Source organism: Macaca fascicularis, chromosome 6 (assembly GCF_037993035.2).
Source record: "Macaca fascicularis isolate 582-1 chromosome 6, T2T-MFA8v1.1".
Lineage (NCBI taxonomy): Eukaryota > Metazoa > Chordata > Mammalia > Primates > Cercopithecidae > Macaca > Macaca fascicularis.
The window spans coordinates 45,968,113-45,989,803 of NC_088380.1; the positions used below are offsets into that span (position 1 = coordinate 45,968,113).

General features: G+C 33.9%; 1 protein-coding gene across 3 annotated transcripts in view; it reads right to left on the reverse strand.

Moving 5' to 3' along the window:
- The window catches only part of HCN1 (hyperpolarization activated cyclic nucleotide gated potassium channel 1), a 439,910-nt gene that overhangs the window by 125,880 nt on the left and 292,339 nt on the right, over window positions 1-21,691 (reverse strand). For 2 of the 3 annotated variants that reach the window (XM_045393695.3, XM_005556858.5), the window contains one exon: window positions 6,609-6,827. In XM_045393695.3, coding sequence (XP_045249630.1) covers window positions 6,609-6,827 — 219 coding nt within the window. Of the gene's footprint in view, window positions 1-6,608; window positions 6,828-9,196; window positions 9,294-21,691 lie in introns of those variants that run through there. The other variant, XM_073995120.1, reaches the window with a different exon arrangement.

Sequence of the window (21,691 nt, forward strand, 5' to 3'; positions counted from 1 at the left end):
AAGTTTTTCAAAGGATATCCCTTTCATAATGTGCAATCTCATCATTCCAGAATTCAAAACTATTTTTATGCCATAATCTAGGCTATTTCACACTTCCCCAGCAAGGTAGCTATTGTTTCATTCAAATTAGACTATTCAATATGTCTCATACATCTCTACCTCAAGGCCTTTGTACACTTTGTTCCTGTCGGTCAGAAATTCTCTCAAAAGTTTGACATTTTTCGGAGACATTTATCTCATGGTGACTAATTCTGCCTGCTGATTACTTTTTCATTCTTCAAGGTCCATTTCCAGTGCATTCCAGTAACGTGGCTAACCAAACGCAAGTTACATGCAGGGTGATTCTTGTCAATCTGGGTTCTTATCAGATTAGTGGCTCCCTGGCCACCAGGTTTCCCTGTGAAAGTGCTTCACAGTTTGTTTCTATCTTGTGACATATAAGGAATACAAACACAGTAAGAATACTCAAAAGAGAACTTTGGGGAGTAAACTCAAAAATTCAAACAGTTCTAAAATATCAAATGCATACATCAATTAATTAAATGGAAAATACAATTCTACTTTAGAACTATAACAAGAAGCTAACATATGTGCTGTAAAAAATAATAAATGTAAACAGCAAAAAACTAAATGAAGGTTTAGTTTGGAGAAATCTTCAGCACTTTGCACAGTCCTGAAACTGTGAATACCTACAATATACATGTAGGACATTCCAGCATGTAACTTAGAGTATTGGCACGAAAATTATCACTGAGGAAAAGGGATGCCATATGCCACAGTGGGTTATATCAAAATACAAAGTTTGAAAAATCATGGGATATGTGATTTACAATTGGTAAATTTCTATTTTTCTATTTAGTTAAATTAGCAGCCTCAAACTCCCTCCCTTATAAAGACTTACTCCAGACTTTATAACAACACTTAGTTAATATAAAAATTATTTGCCCCAGATGAGAATATAAAGCAACATTGTTGTACCAGGAGCCTGATTTGTTAGCAGCTCCAATGGCTACATTAAGTTATTCCAAGCATTGTCACACTGGTGTTTTCCTGCAAGAGAATCTCACAGAGGTTCCCAGTCCCAGGATCTCCCTCGCCTGAGAACGTTTGGCTGTACTACCAATTTAACATAAGTATATTAAATTCAGTTCCCTGGAAGCAAAGTACATGCTGTAGCCTAACAAAAAATTTTTGACTAAGATACTATGTGGGAGTTGTACCCAAGGCATTCTTATTTGTAAAGGAAAGAGGAAAGCATTTAAGAATTATGAAGGAAACAAAGTGAAATGCTTCATTGAAAGCACTTGGATCTCAGAGCTAGCTCTTCCCCTTGAGAATAATCCTAATGCACATTAGGGTATCAAAACATTTTTCATTTAAGTACTCAGTCACTATGATTTTTCAAGGTCAAGATCATTATAACTTCAAAGTCCCTCTGCTCTTCTGAAGGCAAATGCTACTGAATGCTACAAAATCAGCAAACCAAATTAGCAACTCAACTAAGCTTCTTGATATAATGAAGATGGACTATAAAACAGGATGCAACTTTTTTTTCTTTTAAAACTAAATAATAGTATTATTCATAAATGATCATGGACATTACTCCAAACTGTTCCTCTTTGCTCAGCCATTATTCTAGTCATATAACTTAAAAAAATTGAAGACTTAGAATTACATGACAACAATGACAAACTCTCCCATCTGTCTTTCTGAGACAGGAGGCTGCATCATCTCCTGAAGCAGAACACACCCGTGATTAGCCCAAGACTAAGAAATGGCTTCAAATCTGATGAGAGGTACTTTGATAATATACCTCCTGCTCCCAGGGAAATAAATCTCAGAATTCTAGAAGAGAGAGCAGATTGAATATTTCATTTCTAAAAAGTGATCTGTGTTCAAGCAAAATAAAAAGAAGTAAATGGTGCTTGTACTCCCTCTGGACAGAGAGAGTAAATACGGTAAACAAATGACTATATGATGGCATGATCAAGAAAGATTCCCACAGCCTTCCAAAGGAAAGGGCAGAATCTATCTAAATAGTGAAAGGGGCAAAAGTACTTAAGGAGGTGGGATGAAGGATGTGGCAGGTAAGAATCACTTGGTATGCTGAGAGAACAATGATCCTTAAGAATTTAAGGATCCTTAGGAGTTGATTTGGTGCCACTCCTCCTACAACCAAATTTTTCTTGAAGAGCATATTACCAAGATAGTATATATCTTAACCATAATTATTTTATTGTAAATGAGCTGAAATAAACTCTATTGCAAATGGGATTTGAATAGCTTGAAGATAAGAGCAGGTTTTGGTCCCTCACCTTTTGTGTCTGGGTGTACCATTAGCTTATAAAATTTGAAATATTAGGCTGATTTAAAAAAAATTAAAAATATATCTATGGAATAAATTCATGTGACAGTTCTGTTTATGGGCCTTCATTTACAAGAAATAAACAAGTATTTATGGATTATTAATTAAAACTAAGCAATTAAACAAAAACATTTGCCTGAGCTAAACAGGTTTAGAACATTATATTTTTGGTATGATTCCATAAAATTGTATCATTTTATATAGGTGGATAATGATTACATGTTACTCTTTTGTATAGCTGAGAGAGTACTTACATTAAACTGTACCTTCTTTTCCAAAAGGCCACTAATAGGCATCATATATAGGCCAGGCATGGTTCCTCATGCCTGTAATCCTAGCACTTTGGGAGGCCAAGGTTGGCAGATTACTTGAGGTCAGGAGTTCTAGACCAGCCTGGCCAACATGGTGAAACCCCGCCTTTACTAAAAATACAAAAATTACCCAGAAATTGCTGGAACTCGGGAGGCGCAGGTTGCAGTGAGCCAAGACTGTGCCACTGCACTCCAGCCTGGGCAACAGAGCGAGACTCTGTCACAAAACAAAACAAAACAAAACAAAACAAAAAAGCATCATATAAACTCTTACCAAGATTAACAAAACTTGATAAATTTGTCATTTTGGAGAAGTTTAGCGTTTTTATTTCATATACTTGATAAACTGGGACTCAGCACATTCTTTGGACATTATATAACATCATCAATATTTGAATCTAGGTATAGAACTGTCTTGGTGGCTTGGTATCTTGTGCCCTGCCATTAGAAAGCACAGTCCATTTAACAGCTCATTTTGCACCTGCCCTGGATTTATGCAGTCTGATTCATAGTTTCAGGAAGCTATCCAGTCCATAAAGGGATTTGGAATTGATAATCTCCTCACGTATTTAAAGTTATTCTTTGGTAATATTCAAGTTGGTCATATTCATGTTTTAATTTACACAATGAAAGTCTTTCATATATATCAAGTATACCAAGGTGAGTTGCAAATCCCTGAATCTTAAGTCACGATTTTTATTGTGCCAAAATTCTTGCTCATTGTAAAGGAAGAAGTGAACACATAAAGCTGCTATTACTACAGTTATTTGAATGGAGAGAGTGACATAACTAGAAGTAATAGCTTCTCAGGAGTGCCCAAATGTATGAACTAAGATGTAGTAATATAAAAAAACAAGGTGATCAAAAGGAGTTTCATTTCATGAAGGCTAGATGAACTGCAAGTATATCTAGAAAAGAAAGTGATCACTCAAATCAGTTTAAAAAGAAAGGAATGGTCATCATGGAGAATTTGTCTTTATAGGTTAATTCCTTTGGACATTAGTAACTTAAAATATATGGAGGCTTGGCATGAAGGTCAAAGATGGCATGTTAAATCTTCAGGGAACACACATTTACACTAAAAAACACTTCTGTAACATTGTTTCAATCAACATTTCTGAACTTATTTGACCAGGGCATAGTTTTTATATATGCATAATACTGACATGTCTGTGGACGTGGCTTTTGGACTAGATGAGATACAGAAGTGTCTAAAAAGATGCTAAGTAAGGACTGACTCTGTCCTGTCCTCATTGAGCTGCTAATCTGAGAGCTATCAGAATATTACTTATGTAAGAGGGTGTCTTCTATGCAGGTAAACAATTGTAAATGGTGATCTGAGGATCATAATTCCTGGAGGCTTCAGTCTTATCAATTCTAAATAGAGATCAGGGGATAAGGTGAGATTTTTCCTGATGGAACTAGTTAACACATTCCTTTTGAGAGAGAAGTTCCTCTGCTGTGAGTCCCGTTACAACCCCTTTTGGGATAGGGGTGTGAAAAGGCTACTTTCTGACACCTGACATATGGGAAACACTTGAAACAAATTCATTTAAGGATCTTTGAAATAAGCTCATGTGGTTGGGAGACATGGATCTGGACTCTGAATAATATCTGAAAACATGCAAATAGTCTGCGAACGCCGGAATCTGAGGAAGGCTAGATACACTCTCCTCATTGGTTTGGACGAGAAGGAAGAGGAGTGCTAACAGATTGTCTAGGAGAAGGATGCATGAGTACTTCTCTGTGGACTACATCTGAACCATATAGGAGGGCCAGCATTGCATCTTGGGTCCTGCCCAAGAGTGACTCCTACCAGAATTTTACCTAAATAAAAAGATAATAATTTAGCCAAAACTCAAAGAGGATAAATCATCAAAGAAGATGCATATCACTCATCCACTATGTAAAGCCATGCTATAAGATTAAATTGAAATTTAAACATATACTTTTCACAAAAAGTACAATTTTTAAAAGTAACATAATGTCCTTAAGACCTATCCTGGATTATACTGACTAAAAAATGAGTACAGAACTTTATAACTAAACTTCTTGATAGAACTTGGTTTCTAGACCTAAAAATTTATTCTTTTAAATAAAAAAATTAGGGATGGTGGTGGGTGCCTGTAATACCAACTACTTGGGAAATTGAGGCAGGAGAATCACTTGAACCCCATAGGCAGAGGTTGTAGTAAGCTGAGATCAAACCACTGCACTCCAGCCTGGGTGATAGAGACTCCATTTCAAAACAAAAATTATATTCTTTTAATCAGCTGTTCCCAATTACATTGCTCCAAGTGTCAGTAAATACCAAAGGGTTATACTAGTTTTCTTGTCTTCTATCAAGCACTTATAAGATCAAGAACTTCATGACTTGAATTATTACAAACATCACAACATCTTTGCATATAAATATCTATGATTCCATAAGTGAATACATTGAGTTTCCAAGTTAAAGTTGGCTAATATAGGAAATTTAAAAACATAAACTTTGTGAACTTATTTAATATGCAATAAAATGCTAATCACTGAAATCCTGGAAGTTGAAGATTTGTTTTCTTATTGAGAAAATGTATAGCAATGATGCAGACCAAAAAAAAAAAAAAAAAAAAAAAAAAAAAGTGTGAAAGGGACATTTTTATTAAAAGCAACATAAAATGAAAGAAAAACAACAGTGTAAGAGAAACATCAGATATAACATGATATAGTCTTATCTTAAATCTCCATAAAATTAGCCCAAATTCCTTTAAGTATATAATTCTTAAATTCACCATTGTATACAGTCTCTTGTTCCTTACTATGTTGTTATTTCTAATTCATTGGGAGACTATTTAAAAATGAACCTCAAAGCAATTTTTGTGGTTTACCTTTTCATTACTTCAGTAATAAAATGCCAGCTTGTTCACTGTAATAGCTGGTGGCAGTGTAATTATATTCAAGGGAAATATCTAGGTTTCCGTTCTCCTATTGTGTGATTATAGTGTTGAAAACTTCTAAATAAAGCAGTAACTAAAAACTTCTTTGGCATATTGAAAATAATTCTGAGACTAAGTTGTTGTCACTCACCAAGAGAAATATTCTAGAACCATTTTAATCATTACTTTCAGAAATGTTCTTTGGCAAGGTGCATGACTCTGTCAGGATCAATAAAGCCCCTACATTACACATTGTTCCATTAATTTAAAATATTCTTATTTATCGCTCAGAAAGCTACTGATGTTTGGTCAAGAATATTAGTACGGTCCAAATACCCTATATTTAGCCCTAGCCAAAGAAATTCTTCATGTGAAAAAAAAAAAAATCCAACGAACAAATCATTGCCTATATTTACTTTTTCTCTCTCTTTTGAGAAAAGTTTAGAGCAGCAATCATTTTAATTAGCACACTGAACATAAGAATGCATCATAGCAGTTGTTATATCCAGTTTTAAGACTGGAGAGTGTGGCGACTTATCTAGATATACGGGTAATATATGCTCAGCTAAGCATATGGATTGTAATATAAATTATGATTATAGATGAGGGGGGTACAGAGGGACATGTACAATAGCTGCCTGTCTCCACTTAATCAACTAACATTTTTCTAACACATACGAGAGAAGGTTTATTTTAACTATTGAAATATGATAAGAAAATGAGCCATGATAACATATTCTATCAGCTTTTTACATTTTGAAATACGTAACTATTTTTTTCTGTAGATGCAAAGTCACATTTTAAAAAATATTATTCAAAAGACAAATGAGAAACAAAAGATATGATAATTATCTTGAAGCAACCTCAAAATATCAAAGATTGTGTGTTTTTACTTTAAACATTTTATCTCTTTTTTTTTTTTTTATAGAGGAGATAGTGTAGTTATCTTGAACACAATTCAATCTACTGGTTCAGGTTAGCTGGTTAAAGACATTGGAGATAAATAAAACAAATTACCTTCTCTTGATACTGCCGCCTGGAAGAATCCAGAGACTGGATTAAAGCAGTGGCATGGCCGACAAACATGGCATAGCAGGTGGCCCCGACGATCATGCTCAGCATGGTAATCCAGAGGTCAGACATGCTGACTGGGGCTTGGGCTCCATACCCAATGCACAGCATGTGACTCATAGCTTTGAAGAGTGCGTATGAATACTGCTTTCCCCAAGAATCATTCTGGAACATAACAGAAAAAGAAAATTGACTGAGTCATTAAGATGGCAGAATGAAAAGTGAGAATGATCTGTACACAGAAGCATGATGAAATACTGAATACTGGAATAATCCTTACAATGGAGAATTTACAAATGTGCTTCTCATTAATTGTGAATTAAATGATGATGTTTTTCAAATATTTCCTACTATGATGAAGTAGAAACAGTCTGCTGTTACTTACATGCACTCTTTGTCAGTTTTAAGTTTGCTGTTTTTAAAACTAAAATTCCTTTTGGGACAATGGTATGCCATGTAATAATGCCAAGAATGAATGCTTTAAGGTTTCCAGGAAATGTGGTCAAATAGTATTAATAATATATTTGTAAGCTATGAAATGCAGCAGACAGTATGACACATATAGGCCAAAGTATAGACATTTTTATCAAAACCATGAAGTTCAGATTTTAAAAATCCATACTGATATAGCTGTATAATCCTTAATACTATAGTTTTTCTAAATAAAAATTTAAACAAATATATATTGGAAATACAGATCTGATAGGTAAATGGAAAGACTTCCTTGAAGCCCTCACTCAAAGTGACATACATTGTAATTTGTGTCAGGATTGAAGACAGCTGAATCTTGTTGGTTTCTTATAAAATAATAAAATGAAATAGGCAAAAGAACATCTTGGCTTATGTCCTGGGGAAAAAAAAATAGGAAATGCTGACTTCGGAGATTACTTATTAGTTGTAACTTCTGACGTCATTTCAAAACAATTGCAAGCTCAATTTTTTAAAAATGCTGTTCAATGTATCTTATCTAACTTTTGTTAAAATTTAAATTATTTTTTGGATAAATTTTATTGAACTCCCTAATTCAAGTATTACACAATTTATAAGAGCCACAGCAAAATGAAAATGAGGGGGGTCTATTTCAAAGTGCAGGAAAAAAAATGTTGTTAAATATAATAAAACATAAAGATTTCTCCTTTAAAACTATTTTATTATTTATAAAACCTAATGTGATAACAGTGATAAATGAGTAACAATATAAACTTACAAATTTTAAAAATTAATATTTTAATGTCATAATTACATGTAATATAATAAATAATACTGTATTAATGTGATATTTTGATCATAAAATTTTTCTGGCTTTTCTGAAATTCATTTCTTAGATTATCAAAATTTATATCATTATCAACTTCATTTTCAGTGATTTCATTGACAATTACATCAGTTGCTCTTGGCTATTGCAAGATTACAAATAATTTTAAGTATTTTTAAATTTAAAAATGATCTTTCTATTAATTCAAATGTTATTAAACCTATTAGGGGTATTTTATAGGCTGTGAGATTAGGGTCAACTTCTGATAATTTATTTAAAAATATATATTTGAGTACATTTGGAGCTGATGATTTTCATAGAACAACTTTTCAATAAATATTTAAGTCATCATGCCAATCAGTTTCATACCAATTTCACATAGAATTCAGTTTTTACATCTGAATTTATTTTTTTAATTAAATTTTTTACTTTTAGGTAATTATAGATTTACATGTAAGTTATAAGAAATAATATAGAGAGATTCTATGTACTCTTCTCCCAGTTTCTCCAGAGGTAACATGCTGTAAACTATAGTATAGTTTCATAGCCAGGAAATTGACATTGGTATAATGTACTCATCTCATTTATAGCTCACTAATTTAAGTGTACTAATTTGTGTGCCTATATGTGTGTGTATATTTATTTCTATGCAATTTTGTCACATGTGTAGGTTAATGTATTTATTACAACAGTAAAGACATAGAACAATTCCATCACAAGGGTCACATATACTGCCTTTTATTGAATTGAGTGTTAAATTTAAATGTATGCAACGATGTTTTAGTGTTTCTTCTGATATTTCCTGTAACTTGTCAAGGCTGTGCAAAAAACTGAAAGTAGTTTCAAGATTTGCATATAATTCAAAATGCCTGTTTATATATTGTATTGCTATATTTTTAGTTACAAAGAAAGTTTAATTTAAAAAATTATCTTCCTTGTTAATAATTGGTTTAATTTAAAACTTCATATAAAAATAGTGTTATTTTCCATCAAATGCGAGCCTTCAATTTAATTTGTATTTCTAAGTTTATGGACATCTGCTGTGCAATTTTGCAGCAGCTTTCAAAACTGGACATTGTAAACGCTGAAGAATTCTAATGACTTTCTAAAGTGCTTACTGCTGTGCCCATGTGTAACATTTGTTTTGTAATAATTTATTTACAAGGTTTACTGCCTGAGTGCCATGGGTATTGTCTTGGAATTTAGGTGGGAGATTTAAAATTAAAATAGATACTACAGGGATAGTCCCTTGGGACTGATGAGCAAGCTGTCTACTTACCATGGGTGTTCTCCCTGCCTGCATGGGTAGCCACTTTCATCTCCCACGACTGCCTTTGTTGCTGCTGCTTCTCCTGCTGCTACAGATAGTCACTCCTAATCTGGGCCTAGTCCTGGTTCGGCCACATCAGCGACACATAGCATCCAGACTGCTGAGTCATGCATATGCTGCCTTGCTGCTAGGCCAATTGCATGTCTCCTGTGCCTACAGGCTTGAATCTATGTGTGTGCTGTTGCCATCCTGCAGCTCTGCTGCTCATGTTCACACCCTATTGTCCCAGTGGACTTCACTTACAAAACATCAGTTCAAAGATAAAATTATTAAGAGTTTCAAGACGGCAGGAGCAGAACATTAAACCAAGCACAGGGTTCTTTTGACAGTGAGGGACCCTGTGCAACTTCAAGGTCACATATCAATGAAGCCAAATCTTCATTTGTCAAATTAACTCTTAACTTATCATAAACTTTTCAAACTATTTTGTTTTGAATACATATGGATAGTTTTGTTTGTTGTTAATGGGACTTTCCAACATCAAACTTGTAGATTTAAAAAATAGAACAGAAGATTTAAAAGCCTAGTCTTATAAACCTTGGAACTGCACATAGCTGCTAAAAAATAAATAAAATAACTAACCCCATTTAGCTGAAAGGATTAAGGTTCTTAAAGTGAAATTCGCTGTTAATTAATTATAATAAAAGTCCTGCTCATATTAAACTATAGTCTCTATAAATGTATTTGCATGCAAATAAAAAATAAAATTTAATTTTAACACAAGAAAATTACTCATATGTCATAATATTTTAATATGTACAAAGTATAATAAACTCATGCAAAAACTCTTATTTTGGAGATTGAGCAAACTTATACTTTTTTATAAGTGAAAATGTATAATACTCAGAAATACATCTAAGATTTCCAAAATTCTAGATGGTCCATGAACAAGAAATGGTATATTTACATTTACTAAAATGTAAAATCTAATTTAAGATTTCCTTTCTCCACTTAAGGGCACAGAAGAGGTATACTGTTAAAGCATCTTGATGTATTTAGATAAAATGGAAATAATAAAAAGTTCAATGGGGTGTCAAGTGGAGACTACACTTTAATTATATTGGTATTGTTTATTTCTCTGTGTATGAATGGAGGCAGGGTATGGAGCTGGAAAAGAAAGTTTAATTCAGTTTTTCAAAATAATGCAGGTATGTCTATTTTCATTTATCTCACTAGAGACACAAAACACACACCTGCATATACATGCTCTTAAGTGACTTGAAATATATATTAAAAATGCTTGCTTTTTTTTTTTTTTTTTTTTTTTTTTTGAGATGGAGTTTCGCTCTTGTTGCCCAGGCTGGAGTGCAACGACGCCATCTCAGCTCACTGCAACCTCCGCCTCCCGGGTTCAAGTGATTCTTTTGCCTCAGCCTCCCGAGTAGCTGAGATTAGTGCCACCATGCCCAGGTAAGTTTTTTATTTCTAGTAGAGACGGCATTTCACCATGTTGTTCATACTGGTCTTGAACTCCTCGAACTCAAATTCCATCACCTCAGACAATCCACCTGCCTTGGCCTCCTAAAGTGCTGGGATTACAGGCTTGAGCCATTGTGCCCAGCCTAAAAATGCTTTCTTATTTTTCAAAATCATGAGCAACTTTTCTATTTCCCATTTTTCCCATGTTTCAATTCCTCTCTCTCCACCTATATTTCCCGAAAATCAGGTATGGATTCTGTACCTTTCTCCATGCTCATATGATCACACACACACATGCACATACACACATCCACGATTCTGGCTTTTTTTCCCACAAAAATGAATCTTATTATATATGCTCTTATTGTTGTTATCACATATAAAATGCCTCCAAATAATCTGTTGTTCATATAACTATGCAATAGTTTGTTGATCATACCATAGTTAATTCAATTTACCCATTGTTCTCCAGCTTTTGCCACTACAAACTATTCTTTAATAAAAAAACTTTATCCATGTATCTTTTCTTTCCATCAATAAGACTCCCAAGAGTGTGATTATTGGTTCAAAGAGTAAGATCTTCAGTTTGATTTTAAAATATATTGCCAGATTGATTCAAAAGACAGTACCTTTTCCAAAACAATGTGTAAAAATATACTGTATCACCTTATACAGCGAGAAATAATAACCCATTGTTACTTTTATTAGCATTTCCCTAGCAAAGGAATTTGAGAAGGCATTCATGTGTTTATTTACCAAATGGACTTGCTCATCTCTAATGAATTTTTTTCCTTATTAATTTGCAATGCCTCCTTGAAGACTGGATATCACCCTTTTAACTGACATGTGCTATAAATATTTATTCCTAATTTATCATTTGCCCATTGACCTTCCAATCATATAATTTTTCATATAAATATTTCAATTAGTTTATGTAGGAAAATTAAATCTGTGATTTCCTTGGCAGCTGCTGGATTTCTCATGATGATTCAAGAGGTATCTCTAAATAAGATTATTCCTATGTCCTGAATGCTTTTTCAGATTATTTTTTATATTTACTTATACTTACATGTGTTACCTAGAGAAAGGTTTCTTTTTGTATATAGAAAAGTTCACATTTCCTTTATTCTAAATAAATGGATTGTCTTTTTTGCCAGTATATAACTTTTAATAAATCACTAGGTCTCCATATATAGAAAAAATATCTCTTTTATTATATATTGTCTCTATAAAAATGGTATTTGTTTCTGGGCTCAATATTTTGTTTCACTGCTCTGCGTAGTCACTTTTATACTGAGTTTTAATTAAATAAAGTTTAATTAAACAAGGTCCTTGTTTAAAAAACAAGGACCCATCTCAATTCCAACAGGGGTTTAAACTGAACTACTATGTGAGGGAATTTGAGTAAGAAAATGGGTCATGCAGGTAAAAATCCAAAACATGATGTTTGATGTGGAATAGGAGTATTTGGAGGCTGAGAAAAGTTACCAAACCCCATAGTATGTGTGTATACATATATAAAATTTTAGCCAGTCTAAATTGTAGAGAAGAAATAGGAGAGAATAGGGAACATACCAGGAAACACAGTGATGACCAGAGTCTGAGTCCTTAAAACACTTTCTGTATAAAACGGGAAGCCAGTGAAAAATTTTGAGCAGAGAATGCTATGATCTAAACTCTATTTTAGGAATATTGATCAGGCAGAGTTGTAGAGTGCTGATTCTTAACTAAAGATGACTTTACCACTTAGGAGACATACGGCAACATACAACATCTGCAGACATTTTAGTTTTCACAACTGGCAGATATCTAAAAGGGAGAGTCCAGTGATGCTGTTAAAATTCTGCAGTTCAGAGGAGACTCCCTCTCCTGCCTCACAACAAAAAATTGGATGGTCCAAAATATCAGCTGTGGTGAGGCTGAAAAATCCTTAGGTAGAGGAAGGATGTAATAAGGACCAAATACAGGTCAGTATAAATGTTATTACAAGTTTAAGAGAAGTGAAATGAGAACTTAAATAATATAAAAGTATAAAGCAACAACAATAACAATTTTGAGAAGATAATATCTACAGAATGTAGAATATTAGGGATTCATGGAAAATTCAGAAAGATTAATGAAATATAGGCTTTCTCTCTCTCTCTCTCTCTCCCCCTTCCTCTTTCTTTCTTTCTTTTTCTTTCTTTCTTTTTCTTTTTTGCTTTTCTTTCTTTCTTTTCTTTTCTCTCTCCTTCCTTCCTTCCTTCTTTCGTCTCCTTCCTTCCTTCCTTCCTTCCTTCCTTCCTTCCTTCCTTCCTTCCTTCCTTCCTTCCTCTCCTTCTCTCTCTTTCTTTCTCTTTGCTTTCTTTCTTTCTTTTTCTTTCTTTCTTTCTTTCTTTCTTTCTTTCTTTCTTTCTTTCTTTCTTTCTTTCTTTCTTTCTTTCTCTCTCTCTCTCTCTCTCTTTCTCTCTCTCTCTCTTTCTTTCATCTCACTCTTTTATGCAAGCTGGAGTGTAGTGGCATAACCATAGCTCACCGTAACCTCAAATCCCTGGGCTCCAGCAATCCCATATCAGCCTTCTGACTAGCTGGGAATATAAGCATAAGCCACTGCACCTGGTCCTTAGGCTATTCTTCATGAGAGCAAATGATCAGGCATAAGGATCTTCTCTTTTACTCTACAAGGCCAATATTTCTTTCTTTAGACACTGAATTTTGTCTACACACATTGCTTGTGTTTGCAAGCGCCAAGTGAACCATAACAAAGGAAAGTGAGCATTTAAGTAGCAGATTCTGAGGCTTGGTGTTAAAAGAATTCCAAGTAGAGGAATGATATCCTAACCCCTCCCCCACCATATCTATATACCATTAAAATCCCAGGAACAAAGGGCTTGTATTAGTCCATTCTCATGCTGCTAATAAAGATATACCTGAGACTGCATAATTTATAAAGGAAAGTGGTTTAATTGACTCAGTTCAGCATGGCTGGGGATGCCTCAGGAAACAACCATGGCAGAAGGGGAAGCAAACACATCCCTCTTCACAGGGAGGCAGGAAAGAGAAATGCCGAGCAAAAGGCAAAAAGGTCCCTTGTGAAACCATCAGATCTAGTGAGAACTCACTCACTATCATGAGAACAGCAACATGGGAATAACTCACTCACCATGATTCAACCCACAGGCTTCCTCCCACGACATGTGGGGATTATGAGAACTACAATTCAAGATGAGATTTGGGTGGAGACACAGCCAAACCATATCAAGGCTCAAGGAGAAAAAATAGATTGACTGTGATAAAACACACACAAAATGTTATCCTTATAAGCAGTATGATGATAAATCAGGTACATAGTTCTAAACTGTTCAAAGCACCAATTATTATGTTAAACTAGTTTAATCATGAGTACTATTCTTACCATCATTTGACAAATAATGACACTGAAGCAGAGAACCTAACTGACTTGCCCAGGATTAAAATTTTTTAAGTGGAAGATTCAGTGTTTTCAATCCATGCAGTCTCCTTCTAGGGACCACAGTATTACTACATTATATTGCTCTCATTTTTATAAGCCTACAAAAATCATAGGTTCCCACCTCCCCCCACCCCCACTTTGGGCATCCCGTTTGCCTTATTTTAATCTACTACTATTGAATAATGGCTTGAATGGGAGATTTAGGCTATCATCTGAGAAAGTTTTGTGAAAATCTAGGAATGTTTGTAATCCCATTCTGCTTTTTTTCTTGTGTTACATGGCTATTCCTTTTTCATCTTGCAAAGATGACTCTATTATCTTTTAGTCTACATCAATAATATGGTATTATACACGAATGGGAGACTGTATACTCAAAGTGCCTTACCATACAGTCCAAATATACCCAATTTCATATAATCTGAATCCTATAGACCATAAGCAAATAAGATATAAGTGAACTGTTTCAATTGAGATTTATCTTGTTTTCATTTTAGGTAACAATGTACCAACAAATTGTTCCTTTTAGATTATATTTTTGTTATTCAAAGTGTTCATTTAGTTAATCATTTCACTGAGGCATCACTGAAAATAATTATTTTTTTGACGAAAAGACATTGAGTCAAATAATGGGAACATAGTATCTACCTTTGCTTATTCCACGTGAGAACTTTCTCTTAGTAATAATGCATTTTGAGCTTTCTCTAGGCTTGAATGAAAATACTTTCTAGTCATCCTGTCCATATTATTACTAAATTTGGGAAGTCAGGGTGAAAGGCTATTTACAAAAAAAAAAAAAAGAAAAGAAAAAAGAAAGAAAAAGGAATGTTTATTCTCTCTCCAGTGTCCTAGGCCTCCTGACATAATATATTCAATTCAAATTAGCCACTCAGTTGCCTGCTATGGGAACAAAAGCTCTCCAGTCCATTAGCTTTCACATGAGCTGAAATTTATTTAATTTAGCGGGCCAAAACTTTCCATTATTGAATATCAGAATTAATTTTTCTTTATTATTTGCAAGCAAATACAAGTATAAATGTGTTAAGTAGGTAAAATCTTAGGAAAATCTGAAATATGGCACTCAGAGACTCTGAAGTGCACAAACCAACTGCTAAAATATTGAAGAATCAATTGGATAATAAAGAGGTGAAATTAGAAAGCTGCCAGTAGAGTATAAATTCTGCAGAGCTAGGCTACAAAATGTTGATCAGTGTGTCTATATTTTTCCTGCAGTCATTGCATAAAGATATCATTTTCATCAATTTTGGAAATGCCAATCAAATAGAAAGTCGCATTTAAAAGTTCTTAAGGAAAATAATATAGTGTATCATAATTCATTTGCAGTCATAAGAAGTATAACAGGTCATCAGTTTCAAAAAGAGTGTGTTTACTTGAATACCCATAATTTTATTATCTGTATACAGCTGGTCTTTGAACAATGGAGTTGTTAAGGATGCCAACCCTGGGCATGGAATGACTTTTGACTTAATTAATCAATTAATTAAGTATTTAGAGATAGGGTCTTCCTCTCTTCCCTAGGCTGGAGTACATTGTCACTGCAGCTGGAACTTCTAGGCTCAAGTGACCCTCTGCTTCAACCTCCCGAGTAGCTAGGACCATACACGTGCACCACCATGACCAGCTTATGTTTAAAATTTTTATAGAGATAAGGTCTTGCTATGCTGCTGAAGCTGGTTTCAAACTCCTGGCTTGAAGCAATCTTCGTGGCTCTGCCTCCCAAAGTGCTGGAATTATAGGCGTGGGCCACCTTGCCCAGCTTATTTTTCTTATATTTAGTGCTATGATCTGCATAAAAACACGTGTACCTCTGATAACAACCCTTTGCCTTATAAGAGGGTTCAGTTAACAATAAAATATAGAATTATTGCATAACTAAATTGTTGTTGCCATGAAGAGTGAGATCTGATTATTTTGAGAGCTCATTCTCAACTTGTTCCGCGGTCAACTAATCTCTCAAGTTCTAAGTGTACTATTTTTTGCTTCAAGAATGATGATAAAATACAAAATTTGCATTAAGTAGACTTATAAATTAAAATTTAGTGATGCTTGATATCACAGATTTTTTCTCATATTTTCTTTGGCATTGGTACATTATTTTAAAATAAAAATTAAACAAATCAATGCTTTATTTTAAATTTGACTTGTTCATTCATCCAATTTTTTATACTAAGAGTTCATTAGTACTATTTATAAAACAGGCCTCAAATTTGACATTACTTAAATATTTTAAGTGTGATGTTTCAATTACAATTAGCTTTTCAAGCAAATCAAGTATTTCCATGGGGTACCTCTTTGTTAATATAAATAAATATAAGCAAATATATTTTACATATGTTTATATATCAGTATTAATAAATATATTTTATGTGTATGCATGCATATATGCATTAACATAAAGTCACCATAGAAGAAATCAGCATACACTGAGGACTTATTTATTGCAAGGTACATCATTTCATTGCTCTTAACATTCTTGAAATCTAACTAGATATTGTTATTATGGATCGGAAATGCAAATGTTGGAAAAATTAAATAATTTGCTTTAGTTGACACACTTGTTGGTGCCACATCTGGAATTCAATAACAGATTTGTCTGAACCACACTATAAACTCTCTTCATTCGAAAGACTATGGCCATTTATGTCATAACCATTTATATAGTAAAATTCATGATAATTATAACATAGGATATTCAGGCATTTTAAGAACATAACCATAACAGAGAAACTCTTAAACTATGTTTCTTCTCAACCACCAAAAGAGAGTCTCTATTATGTCTTAAGGACATTTAGAGAAAAATTATCTAAGGTTTTTCATTAGAAAAAAACACTGAGGTAAAATTTCCTGGAGAGTGTAAGGTCAGTGAAGATAGTTTGACCTTAAAATTGTACTTCAGTTTTATATTTTCCTATTAGTCAAAAACTTTTAATGAATTCTTCTTTTCACCTAATCCCAAAGCCTGGGGTTGCTTGATGCAATCTGTACAGTTATCTGATAGGAACAATCCTCTGGAAGAAAATCCTTGCCCGAGGCTCGGCGCTCCAGAGTACGAAAGGTGCAGATGGCACAGGGTGACAGGTTCAGTCTGAAACACTAATCGATACTGTGTGCTTTCACTCAACACCTGGACAAAGTAAAATAAGTACAATCATGCACCACATAATGATGTTTCAGTTAATGATGGACTGCACATTCAGCAGTGGTCCTATAAGAAGATGATAACAGAGTCGAAAAATTCCTATCTCCTAGTGACCCTGTAGCTATCATAATGTCATAGCATAATGCGTCACTCATCTGCTTGTGGCAATGTGGTGTAAACAAACCTACTCCACTACCAGTCATATAAAAGTATAGCATATACAATTATGTATGGTATATAATACTTGAAAATGATAATAAACAACTATTACTAGTTTACATATTTAATACTTTTTATTTTTATTGTATTCTTTCATTCAACTTATACAAAAATAAATCACTTACAAAACAACCTCAGGCATGTTCTTCAGGAGGTATACCAGAAGAGGCTTTTTATTTTTATTTTTTTTTAAGACAGAGTCTCACTCTTGTTGCATAGGCTGGAGTGCAGTGGCGTGATCTTGGTTCACTGCAACCTCCATCTCCCTAGCTCAAGTGATTCTCCTGCCTCAGTCTCCCAAGTAGGTGGGATTACAGGCACCCACCAGCATGCCTGGCTAATTTTTTTGTATTTTTAGTAGAGATGGTGTTTCACCATGTTGGCCAGGCTGGTCTTGAACTCCTGACCTCAGATGATCCACCCACCTCAGCCTCCTAAAGTGCTAAGATTACAAGCGTAAGCCACCATGCCCAGCCCAGAAGAGCCATTTTTTATCATAGGAGTTGACAACATTTTGCATGCTACTGCTCCTGAAGACATTCCAGTGGGACAAGGTGTAGTGGTAGGAGACTGTGATACTGATGATCCTGACTCTGCGTAAGACTAGGCTTACGTGTGTGCTTGTGTCTTAGTTTTTAACCAAAAATTTTAAAAGTAAAGAAAAAATCAAATAGAAAAAAATCATATAGAATATAAGTATAAAGAAAGAAAATATTTTTATACAGTTGGACAATGTGCTTGTGTCTTAAGCTAAGTGTTACTACAAAATAAGTCAAAAACTTACAAAAACAAAAACATTATAAAGTAAAAAATGTTAGAATAAACTAAGGTTAATTTATTATTAAAGAAAATCTTAAAAATAAATTTAGTGTAGCCTAAGTATACAGTGTTTATAAAGTCTACAGTAGTGTACAGTAATGTCCTGGGCCTTCACATTGACTTACTACTCCCTGACTCACCCAGAGCAGTTTTCAGTCATGCAAGCTCTGTTCATGATGTACCATCTTTTATCTTTCACACAGTTATACCACATTTTATTTTTTATACTGTATTTTTACTATACCTTTTCTATGTTTAGATACACCAATACTTATTGTGTTACCAACGCCTACAGTATTTAGTACAGTCAACACACTGTAGAGGTTTGCTGCCTAGGAGAAATAGGCTATACCATATAGCCTAGGTGTGTAGTAGGCTATATCGTCTAGGTTTGTGTAAGTACCATCTATGATGTTTTCACAGTGATAATACTGCCTAAGGATATACTTCTCAGAGTGTTTCTTCATCTTTCTAATGACAGTAATGACATTACATTTGCTAAGTACTATTATTTAATGTGCATGTTTAAATTAATTTTATGAACTTTCACCAAGCAGCTTTACAATGATGATACTCAAATTAGTAGATCATCTGTTTTATGGTATTCTTGAATTGTTTAATGCTACTATTTTGAGGTTTGAGCACACTGGAGTGTTAAAAACTACTAAAAAAGTGAAATTAAAGTGAAAACAAAAAACAATGTATATATTTTTGTGCTGGGCTCAAGTTTCTGCTCTTGATAAACAAAGTAGCTGCCGAATGCATTAAAGAAGCAGAAGAGTTAAGAATGTCTTTCATCATATGTGTAGTCTTTGGGTGTTTTATTGTCAGTTATCAGATCATAAAATGTATTAAATATGCATTTTTGGTTTATGGAATTCTCTTACCATACATGAGAGTAAGGCATTAGATTTTATTTGCAGATAATTTGCATATATTTCAATTTATATGATAGATGGTACAATGTGGTAAGAATTTGGGCTTTTTATGAATATTAAACAAGGGACTATATAAAAGGCTGCTATATTAACAAGCTCTACATAAAAGAGCTAATCAGTAATAAGCTCTCTGTTTTCCAACTGAGATAATTTTGTAAATGAGGTGATACATTTCTTACCGGTGTTGTGTTTTAATGTAAAAATATGTTCATAGCACGTTTTGCTATGAGTAACAATTCTAACCTCTTTGCAAATACATAAATCATGAAAAATTTACTAAAGTCTAATGCTTAGAGATGGGCATAACTAAAGTATAGACAAACTTAAACTATAGAGAAAGGAAATGTTTATGCTTATAGGAAGCTTACATAGTAATTGCTTATTCATATTGAGGTTAAAAAGAGCTTTCTCATTATCTCAAAAATCATGCTCTCAACTTACAGATTCTAAAATTCCATCTTAGTAATAGTAGAATTTACCCTTAACACTTAACATATCCATTCAATTTTGATGACATGGTGCAAACCTCTCTGTTTTTTTTTTTTTTTTTTTCTACCTGGATTTACTACTGGGTTGGGATTCCCACTACCAGACATAAGAAAGGATGGTAAAATAAAATAAAATAAAATAAAATAAAATAAAATAGTGGCACACTAAATATTTTTTATGGTAGACTGACTTTTATCCATGAATTCATAGAAAGTTAGAATTGTAAGGGATCTGTACAACAATTTATCCTTTTTATAAGCACACTGAATTTCAGAATCTCCATGATTATAAGATCAAAATACATAAATAAACAAATAATTAAATATATTCAGATTACCCAACTTTATTCAAATCTAGTATGTAACGAACAATACATCTTAAGGTCATGGAAAACATTAAGCTACTTGCCCAAGGTCTGATCTGGTTTGTCTAAGAATTAAAAAAAAAACAAAACAAAAACAAAACAAATAAAAAATACAAACTCATGTCTGATGTGCTTGCAAGTATTATTTTCATTATATTTGCATAATCATAATACCATAACACAACTAACAATAGCAGAAACATGAGTATAGTTTACATAGATCTCTTAAAAGAAACTTATTAGACGTAGTGATTATCACAAAAGCCTTGTGGCAGCAAGAACAGTCTTTATTATCTTCGTTTTACTGATGTGGATAAAGTTCAGAGTTTCATTAAGTAGCCTATTGGGTCATGATAGGTAGCAGTATCTCTCTACTGGATCTCTAGGCTGCTGACTGCAGATATAGTGCTTGCAAATCTAATTATTATTGTAATATATTTGGTAAAATGATGAAGATACTATGATCTGTATTGCTCAATATTTCCATAGAGTTATCTATTTCAGGCAAAAGTACTCTTATGAGATCTGTAGCTAATCAAATTATATAGAGAATCATTCTCCCATGCCAAAGTTATTTTAATGACACATTTAGAACATGAATGACATCAGTTAAAACTACTGCCTTACTGTATCAAAAAAGTATTTTTTTCTTTTTCTTGAGACGGAGTCTTGCTCTGTCGCCCAGGCTGGAGTGCAGTGGCCGGATCTCGGCTCAGTGCAAGCTCCGCCTCCCAGGTTTACACCATTCTCCTGCCTCAGCCTCCTGAGTAGCTGGGACTACAGGCGCCCGCCACCTTGCCCAGGTAGTTTTTTTGTATTTTTTAGTAGAGATGGGGTTTCACGGTGTTAGCCAGGATGGTCTCGATCTCCTGACCTCGTGATCCGCCCGCCACGGCCTCCCAAAGTGCTGGGATTACAGGCTTGAGCCACCGCGCCCGGCCTAAAAAAGTATTTTTAAAAGTCATATTCTTATTTACAGCTAAGTTATAATTACATAACTCAGCAACAATGTATGTTTCTCAACTCTAAAGGCATGACATTAAACTGCAAACAAATAAATAAAGCTTCAATTATGAGTAATGCTAGACCTTTGTTTATTGACTATGAAATATAACAAGATAAGCCTAGGAAATCCCCTGCTGTGTAAGGCTGTGTAAAAAGGCAGAAAGTATTAAGCACTTAAAGCTATTTTTAGAAGCCTAACTCCCAACTTAAACTCTTATCTTATGTTGTGTATTCAGTGTGTTCTTAGTATGAAAGACTTCTGTGTCAGTTACCCATCTGAGAGAACATTTAGCATTGACATCTAAATCCACATAAGCTGTATAGAAGTGTAAGTTTTATAATGTGTAGACTCCTTGATCTCACAGAGAACTTCACAGAGAATTCAACTACCAAACAGTATTTAAGAGAGGCAAAACACAACTTCTTAGATCAACATAATCAAGTTAAATACCCTTTTACTAGCACTCATAATGGTTAAATCCCTAGAGAATCACTTGTCTCTGATAAATCAATTCTCTACTTACATTACATTTGAGTCTCTCTGTGTGTGTACATTGGGGTGAGGGCATGAGGAAGGGTTGGG